Source organism: Engraulis encrasicolus, chromosome 4 (assembly GCF_034702125.1).
Source record: "Engraulis encrasicolus isolate BLACKSEA-1 chromosome 4, IST_EnEncr_1.0, whole genome shotgun sequence".
NCBI lineage: Eukaryota > Metazoa > Chordata > Actinopteri > Clupeiformes > Engraulidae > Engraulis > Engraulis encrasicolus.
The window spans coordinates 19,132,647-19,142,810 of NC_085860.1; the positions used below are offsets into that span (position 1 = coordinate 19,132,647).

Genomic DNA, 10,164 nt, shown 5'->3' on the forward strand with positions numbered 1-10,164 from the left:
TCATTTTCAGTGAGGAAGATAAATCTGAAAAAAGAAAATAGTGACATGCCACCACCCCCCCCCCCTGCTATAACCACCCCTGCTCATTTTTATTACACAGGAGGGGTTCCAGGGTAATTTTGACCCTTTTCACTTTGGGAGGCTTATACATCAATATTTTTAAAACTCTGATACAATAGTTATCACATGTTGAATAGACAAGGAAGACGATGAATTATGTGGAAAAAGTAGTCCAGATATTTTTGGTCCTTCAGTTGTGCATCAATGTTTCAACCTTGCACGGTAAGAGAACTGGTGGCTCAATCCGAGAGCTTGGACTGGGTTTACTCACTTTCTTCACTGTCCTTTTTTTCTCTCGCTGTATCTCTCACTCTCTAAAACATGTATACACAGAAATTCACAAGCATAATGAACGGAACATGAGGGTGAATATGAGCTATGAGTTTTTCCCTTTTTAATTACTTTTTTATATATGCCCAAGTCAAAATGTCCCAAACACCTTCTATGTAACAAAAACACAAACACCTTACAAAGGTTAATTCCAAATTCATAATTTTGAATTAAATAGTTCTGTGGAGTTTAATTTGACCTTTCATTTAATTCCGAATTCCGAAGTGTTTACATGACATTTTCAAAGCGGAATTAACCCTATTCAGACTGGGCTTTTTTGGCATTCCTGGGCCTTGACTCTTTTGACCCCCCCCTCATAACTCATGAACGGAATACGGTATGACCACCAAACTTTGGGGAGATGATCTACATATGGACATCTATGAGTGACATAATTTGTGTCATTATCTGGTATTATGACGTCATTATGACATAATCTGATTATAATGCCCAAAATCTCGCCATAATGTATTTTCCATCAAATTTAGGTAATGCACTTAAGCTTAATTCAGAACTAAAGTGAGTTAATTCTGAATTAAATGTCTCATATAAATGTAGCCAATGACTCTGTCTCATTCACACCTTGATTGAAGATGTCAAGTAGCAAAGGGGCGTGACCTAAAGCTCCAACTCCAGTCACCCAGGGATAAAGTACCTGGATCTAAACCACCTGGTCAAAACTGCAGAAGACTGGACAAGCAGAAGAGGAAAAACGTCAATCTACACACAGTAGGCTACTGCTGTTGGTGACAACACAGTGATTTTGACTGTGTGCACAACGTGCTATGTCCATGAAGGAGATTAAAGAAGAAGACTTTGATGATTTTCTCAGAGAGTATGTGTGTAGAGAAAAGGAAAAAGAGACAATGGACACAACATTCTGTAAAGAAGAAACTCTGGAAGTAAAAATAGAACAAGGGTCTAACATCATGGAATATGGCAATCGAGATGGGATCTCTGCAGGTACGTTCCATAATCTGTTTGAAAATATTTCACTCACAAACCCCAACTCCATTGAAGTTGGGACACTAGGTAAATTGTGAATAATAACAAAATACAGTCATTAACAAAGCATCTGATTCTTACATTAGATGAAGAACGGTACAAAGAAAACATATCAGTCGCCAAACTGACCAAAATAATTGTTTTGGGGGGAATTCATGAATATACAAACGTAACAAGTCTCAAAAGACTTGAGACAGGGACAATAAAAGGCAGAACATGTCGAAGAAGACTGAAAACAAAACAAAGGACAACACTTAATAGTGAATTACATTGTCTGATGAGGTGATTTTGTATAAAACAATGTTAATTCAGTGTTCATCTTGCACATGATTTCAAGAGCTTAAATGGAAAGTTTGCTCTTCCTCCTGTTTTGTAAAGTTTACCATAATGAAGTGCTTACAGTGTGACAGATCTTGACCAAAATCCGGACATTTTATCACCTGTTTGTCGGTTTGATGGAGTTAAACTGTTAAATCATAGTGGATAATGCAATTTGTCCTAACTATGTGGCAATGACCGAAGGCTTTCCTTCAAAATATAATGCATGAGTGACTTAATATTGTTTAAAACCCATATATCATTCAGCACTATATTTAACTCTACAGATGAGAACAGGTTAACCAATGCACTATTGCATCCCCATAACAGATGCTGACATTTGAAGTGAGTACTAACAAAAGTTGAATTGCCCATTTTCACTGTAGCACAGGGTATGCAAGACTCTATTATTGTAAAAAAGAATGTCATTTTTTGACTTCTATAAGCAAAGGACAGTTTCCTATGTCTCCTGGGTCTATTTCACGTGATCTTGGGTGAATAGGAGAATGTTCTCCCTCTATCATTTGCACACATGAAGTGTTCTTAATGTGGTCAATTTTTCAATAGCTTTAATTGTTGGAGTGCTAGAGTAAGACTACAGCCAATATATAATTTTAATGACAGAAATATGTCTTATATACACACAATCATGGTAAATCAAAGGTAATTCAAAACTTTATGTAATAACTAGGTAATTATTTCCTCTGCACCTTAAATCCTGGGTGACTCAGCCTCTGTTTTTATAACTGTACACTTATATTGTCTGTCAGTATAATTAATTTTCAAACGTTTTTCCTTGTGTTGTTTTAGTTTATTTAGAAGTTTATTACTACATATTTCACTGAGCCCCGTCCCAACTCTGATCAAATTAGAGATGAGTAAATATGTCCCCTAAAACAATATTTTTCTTGCGGTTTTAATACTTAATATGTTCTCTTTTCACAATTCTCCATCTAATGAATAGATTGCATGTTTTGAAAATAGCATTTTGATGTTATTCACAATATACCAAGTGTTGAAGTTGGGGTTTATAAATGTTGAACCATTTGCATGCATTGCTAAAAAAAACACTGAAGAACTGTCTGTGACTACTCTTATATAAGGATATTTATTTGTAGTTTAAAATTATTTTCAATTTGAATTCAATTGAGTTATGTTATTCAATTGCTAATTACTATTTATTGTATTCATTCATCAGGTGAACACACAATAAGCCATGGATCTCAAAAGCCATATCGGTGTACTACATCTGGCAAGGCATTTGCCTACAGCGATCAATTAAAGAATCATCATAAGGCTCATACTGGAGAAAAGCCTTTCATGTGTTCTATGTGTGGAAAGGATTTTACAGCAAAACATAGTCTCACTGCCCATCAGCGAATCCATACTGCTGAGAAACCACACCAATGTACTACATGTGGAAAGTCATTTCGCCATAGCTGTAGTTTAAATGTTCACCAGAGAAGCCACACTGCAGAAAAACCTTACCAGTGTTTAACGTGTGGAAAGGGATTTGCAGAAAACTGTCATCTCAATGCACACCAGAGAACACATACTGGAGAAAAGCCATATGAGTGCACGGCATGTGGAAAGGCATTTGCTGAGGTCAGTAACTTAAGGAGTCACCAGAAAATTCATACGGGAGAAAAGCCCTTTCTATGTACTATATGTGGAAAGGTGTTTGCCTTGAACGGTCAATTAAAGAGTCACCAGAAAACCCATACCGGAGAAAAGCCTTACAAGTGTACTACATGTGGAAAGAGCTTTGCCTTAAACTGCACACTCATTAGACACCGGAGAACACATACTGGAGAAAAGCCTTACCAGTGTACTACGTGTGGAAAGGCATTTGCTCAGGTCGGTCCTTTAAATAATCATCAGAGGATCCATACAGGTGAGAAGCCTTATCTGTGTATTACATGTGGAAAAGCATTTGCAGAAAGCAGCACACTCGTTAAACATCAGAGAACACATACTGGAGAAAAGCCTTACCAGTGCACTACTTGTGGAAAGGCATTTGCACGGGTCGCTCTTTTAAAGATTCACCAGAGAACCCATACAGGTGAAAAGCCTTATTTGTGTACTACATGTGGAAAGGCATTTGCACAAAACACAACACTCATTACACACCAGAGAACACACACTGGAGAAAAGCCTTAGAATTGTGCAACATGTGGAATGGCATTTGCAGAGAAAGGTCATCTCAGAAAACATCATCAAATCCATGTAGTCAAGTAATACCAATGCACAAAGACTGCTTTACTAGTAGTAATCACAGAACTCAGCATGCCATGTGAATATAACGAAGCCAATTTGAGTCAATTTTGGTCCCCTAGGGTAATTCTTTCTCTGCCCTTTGGACCATTTGGACTAGTGAATAACATTGAAGTACACACACTAGTCCCTAGCAGTGAGATGCCTGTTGAGCGGCGCCCGGGGAGCAGTGTGAGGGTTAGGTGCCTTGCTCAACTCAACACTGCATGAACAAATACAAAACATACATGCTTGCAGAGAGTTGTGTTTTTTTAGTTGGTATGTGTATATACTGTATTTCATCTATTTTGTTGCTTACCCATTTTATTAGGATTGTGATGTGTTTTGCTCTAGATAGCATTGCTTCTTTTTAAAATCACGTCAGCTCTTCTACATATCACCTATGATGGAGTTAATAACATTCATTAGTTCTATGAAGACATTCTATGAAGACAAGGCAACTATTTTTGGTTGTTTATCTATTTTCATTTTGGTTTTAAAGCATGTTTCATTGTTACATTGATTATTTCACAATGTCTCTTTCAGATATATTTTGTAGTTTACCCACTTTTAATAAACATCCTTATTCCTGGCAAAAGTGTGTATGTACATTATTATTGCTTGCTAACATGTATAGTTAAGAATTGGGTCTTTCAAACTGAAAAGATGCACACTGTGTAATCCAGTGCAGGTCCACACACACAAAGCTGAGGGTCAGGGCCGGATTCACATGGGGCCCCTAGGCTACAGGTCTTGGCTTGGTTTACCCTGCAATTTCAAGGCTTATTCACACTGCAATAACATTGCGGTCAAAGTGGTTTCATATTGATGCGAATAGCAATATGTTTAAAATTCATTTCATTTGTTTTCTTTAATTTCAGGTAGACGTTTATATCATGGTTAAAATGTTGAATATTATTCAACAGAGTTAAACAGATTTCAATTAATTTGATTATGTCATAAGTCACACATTGAGTGAACTTGTGTACTGTCACTTCACTTAAGAACCTGTCTTGTGCAGCGTGTAAGTGTATGGTTTTGTAACCTGACTGACTGTCTGTCAATGGACATTCGGTATCTTTTCATATCATTTGTAGTCAGTTTACACGTCTTGATTTCTTCATAGGCTTCATTTTTAACTATAGAAATGAGGGCTAAAGCTCGTCTTTTATGTCAAGATGTGTTCCAGTGGTTTTGTTGGAGCTGGACAGTAGTTGAAACAGCCACACTGGAGACAAACCATTACAAACAGCATGTTTTGAGACTTTTGCTTTTCAAATTTTAACAGCACACCATTTATAAAACCATTTTAATTAATGAAAGATCACAGCGATGACTAATTAGCACAGTTGCCCCTCATTCTTGCATGGCTACCTGGCTGTGGCCACTCTCTTGTGCACATATTCGGGTTTGTGGTGTATGTGTATGGAGGACATGGAGCCCCTCCTGTCTTATCTGACGGGTAACAGGTGTGTACTTTCCCAAAACACTGATAGCTTAACACAGAAGTGCCGACATGGGGGTGGGTAAAAGGGACAGTTGTCCCGGGCTCAGGGAGAGAGGGAGCCCAAAATTGGGTCCTTGTTCCTTTTTTTTGGTCTTTTTTTTTTGTCTTTTTTTAACTTTCTTGATAGGACAGGCTGAGATGTGGACAGGAAGTGATTGTATCTATTGGGCTGGGGGGCCCGTTCAGATGACTTTGTCCTGGTCTCGGCCAAAGCTGTCAGCGCCCTGGCTGAACATACAGACATGCTCTGGAAAAAGCCTTTAGTATGTGATCAGTATCCCTGGACTTACCTTCACCCCAAAAGTCGTTACGTAATGCCTAAGGCCCCCATACTCAAATAGCGGCCCGCGGGGCATCCATTTTTGGCCCTCGAATAATTTTGAAAAATTATATAAAAAAATAAAAAAACAATTTTTTTTTTTTTTGGTCCGATCGCGTGGTCGACTCTTATTTTGAAATCGCGCCACAGACGCTATGAAGAAGCGTGTCGTGCCCCGCCCCCTCAGCCAGTTTCTCCCTCAGTCACTGCAGTGCAGGCTTCGGACAGAAGCACCTACGACGGTGGCATTAAGGGTGGTTTATGCCTCGAGATCAGCGTTCCTGCGTCGTGATGCAGTGAGCCGCGCAGTTAACGGACTGAAGCCCCCCCCCATCACGCAGGTACTCTGGGGCACCTTCCCAAAATTGTGTCTCGACGCAGGGAGTGATGCAGACAGCGACGGCGTGAAGGGCGAAAATAGGTCTCTGATTGGTCCTCTCGACCAGCCTGCTCTGTCCTCGAGTCGAGAACAAGCGCTACTTCCTTGTTCCAACCTTCGTCGGTCTACGGACTGTGAGCTCTTCATTAAATAAGTTGCCCGTGCTTTGTCGTTTCATTTATTTACACGAACCAAAGACAACACGTGCGCTTGCAAGTTGACGCTGAAGTTATTTGGACAGTTGAACAGTGTTTCCGAGGTCGAGGAAACATTCCGCTTCGTCCTCGACAAATGAGCCACTTATTTGTTCCAAACTACCACGGTGGCTGCCAGTGTGATCAAACAGGCACGTGATATAAAGATTTAATGTTTCATTTTCATTGTCGTCGAGTCTGTGAAGCTAAAAAACAACCGACACGTCTAGGTTACTCTTTGTATTGAAGGCAGTTTGAGCGTGGAATGTCATCGCGCAGCGTGCTTCAAAACAGGGCATAAATCAAAATTAACTGCATCATGGCTGCGACAAGCTCACTCTGTGGCACTGGCAGGAAGCATAACCCGCCCTTTAGAGGTTATGAGGTAGACTACAAGGGAAGGACTGTATCAGAGCCTGTAAATAAATTGTTCACAAAGTTCTCTATACCTCGTTTTTGAAAGTAACGGTCCACATTTGATTGCAAACAGTGTGTTAGGACTTTGAATTAGTTTAGCAGTAGCTGTAGCTAGTTGCTAACACAAATGAAGGCAAACTGTGTTTGAGCTCTGCTGGCAGCTATTGGTAGCCTATTAAAAACGGATTGCTTAATAAACTTTTCACACTTTTAAACAGTCCCCAAATAGTTCGTTTGGAATGCTAAGACCCTCATAAGACTGCAAACAAAGTTATGAGCATCTTGACAATTTATTATTGGCTTTTGCATTTAATCAACATTGCATCAAATGTGCCATTTTCTTGTTGACAAAACCTGTTGTTCTCCTATCTATGGGTCCTCCTCTTTGTTGGGTCTGATTCTCATTATGCATGTGAGAGCTGCATAAACAAAGTCATAATAAGCAACATTTGTTTGAAAAGTGTTATCTTCAGGCTTATTGGTTTTCTCACTAAGAAATAAATATTTATGAATGTAGTATGCAAATATAGGCTAGCAGATAATCTTATGTCATTTAAAAAAAAATACTGAAGGGTGGGTGGCAATGAGAGCCAGGCAGGCACCTCACCCCACAGTGCTCCAGAAAAATGCAGGCCCTTTATGAGGGAAATGTTCTCCCATCCTGCCACTGAAAACTAAATATCTGCTGTGGGTGTGAGTGCGTGTGTATTGTGCTTACAAAGGACTTATCTTTTTTTTTTTAGGGGGGGGGGGGGTTGTCGTGTCGGCCCGGCCCGGCCCTTTATTGGGAGGAATTAACTGGCGCTTGGGGACTTTTAATTGAGTACCCCTGGCCTAAGGTATAAAAAAGAAAGTAACCGCAATCATTTCAGCTACAGCCACTACTGCAGTGAGTGACAGATGGTTTGTTTTTCAGGTAAGATCTATGTTATTACAGTTTTAAAACTATATATTTTTTTCAAAAGCGTTTCAGTTATATGTGTTGCACTGTTGCCTATGTCACAGACAGTTTTAGAGAGAGAGAGAGAGAGAGAGAGAGAGAGAGAGAGAGAGAGAGAGAGAAATAATATCTAAGTATAATAATCTAATAATAACATCTGTTCATAAAAAGATTGCATACTTACTTATTTCATTCCAATGTTATTGTTTTAGCTTTAGATTAATGTCTTAAAGGTAGAGTATGTAATATTTTTTCAGCAGTTTGCTTCCAGAATGTATGCTGCCCATTCACAAATGTTATCTTAGTCATGGGCATTTCATGAGTATTGATTATGACTGGGGAAATTACCTTTTTCTTACATAAAAAGATTACATTTGGGAATGGGTAGTATATTGCAATGAGACATATAATTTCAATGGCTACACTGGGGCACCATCCTACATACTGTACCTTTAAAGTTTTAACATGTATCCATTTAATTATACATGAGTATGCTTTTGCAACACTAGCTCATTGTTGTGCCAGTAAAACTTTGAAAGTTTTGATTTGGGCAGGACAGGGAGAGGAGGGTTGGGAGCAAAAGTGAGGGGGGAATGAGGGAGAGCATTAGGGTGCTCTGATGGTTTTATGTTAGCCAGGAGAGGTGTTTTGTAGGGAATGGTAGGCCTAATTCTTTTTAGAGCTTCAAAATATATATACTAAAAGACGTTTAAGTGAGGATGTGGGAATAATAGGTTGTCCCCAGGGCTCTAAATTAACTTTTTTCATCACCAGCCAAATGGCTAGTAGATGTTAATCTAACTAGCCAAACATACACTCAATAATGGGTCAAGGTGGCTAGTAAATTGGTATTTTCAACCAGCCAAATGGCTGCTGTTAATTTAGTGCCCTGGTCATCCCTAGAGCTACTTAGTAGTCATAATTAGATGATAATTGAGATAATTAAGCAACTAAGACATTTATTATGCATGTTTTTATTTCTTTTAGAATGACCTTGAAGATAATGGCTGCCATTCCAGTGCTGATGCTGCTGTTCTCAATGTGTGGAGCTCAGACTTGGAGCACCCAGACTAAAGTCCAGAAAAAGAGCCAAAGCATTGGATCTACTTCTGCCGCTGAAGTCTCTACCCAGCCGTATGATTCTAATGAGCTGAAGGAACTCAGAGACATGGTGGTGGAGTTAAGGGTAATGCTAAGATACACTCAAGAAGATGTTAACACATTGGAGGCTGAAAATGCAGCAGTGAAGGAAAGGCTGTTGGCCAGTGAGATCAAGATGGAGACATTGGAAAGGGTTAATTCCGCACAAGAGACAGAATTAGCAGCTGTGAAGACCAGACTGGCTGCTAGTGAAGCTGACGTGATGAATCTGAAGAAGGTAAATGAAGATCTTGAAACCACAGTGGCTGTCACTGAGAGTGAAGTGATCAACCTGAAGACAGTAAATGAAGCCACCGCTACTGAAATAGAAGAACTGAAGATGGCCAGTGCAGCACATGAGATGGAGCTTGCTACTCTGAAAACCAAATTAGCTGCTAGTGAAGCTAGGATAGACGTTCTGAAGGTGGAAAATGCAGCACAAGAGGAAGAGCTCACAGAAGTGAAGACCAGACTGACAACTTCTGAAACTGAAATAAATTATCTGATGGAAACAACGAAGAAATCCAAGGTGGCATTCTCAGCAGGTCTGACCAACTCAGGAAACTTAGAGTCTGGAAGTCATGACCTCAACCTGGTCTTTAGTGAAGTCATCACTAATGTTGGAAATGCCTATAGTGGCACAACAGGCTTTTTCACAACTCCAGTCAAGGGGGTGTACTACTTTAGATTTACTGTAATGGATCTTGTACAATCCAGATATATGAGTATCAGGATGTTAAAGAACAGATATGCATGGGTTATGGAGCTGTTTGAATTTGACAATGATGGACAGCACACCTACCTATCCAGCGAGGTGACTCTGCAGCTGGAGGAGGGGGATGAAGTGAACCTGGTGCTCCCTGGAGGCTATAGGCTGTATGATGATGGTCAGCGTTACTACATCTTCAGTGGCTTCCTGCTCTTCCCTCTCTAAATGAGTGATAATCACCATGATGTCTCACCATTCGTTTTGATGGGATGTGTTTGTGAAATCCTGGCTAAATAAAGGATAAATGAAAAAATGAAATGAAATGGCGGGAAGATGATGTGAATCATTACCATTATCAAATAATAAATATCTCTGTAACTGCAGATCTGTTAAGTTATTGTTGCTCATACAACACCATTTCTAAACGTCTTAGATCTACTCAATGCAGAAAGGAGAGGTGGATCACACTCACTTCTTCTTAAACATTGCCTTCTCAATTAAATGGAAATGTGGTTTTGTAGCCCATTATAACAGAGAGCGCTTTCCACACACCGGTCTACCCTGTCTTCCACAAAGACACATTCAAGAATTCC

The 10,164-nt window shown here is 39.6% G+C and overlaps 1 protein-coding gene across 1 annotated transcript; it reads left to right on the forward strand.

Annotated features, from left to right (window-relative positions):
- The first annotated feature begins 1,319 nt into the window (after positions 1-1,319).
- LOC134447101 (zinc finger protein ZFP2-like) lies at positions 1,320-3,873 on the forward strand. Its single transcript, XM_063196385.1, has 2 exons — positions 1,320-1,353; positions 2,912-3,873. Exons 1-2 carry the CDS (start codon positions 1,320-1,322, stop codon positions 3,871-3,873), a joined length of 996 nt encoding a protein of 331 aa, XP_063052455.1.
- The last annotated feature ends 6,291 nt before the right edge of the window (positions 3,874-10,164 follow it).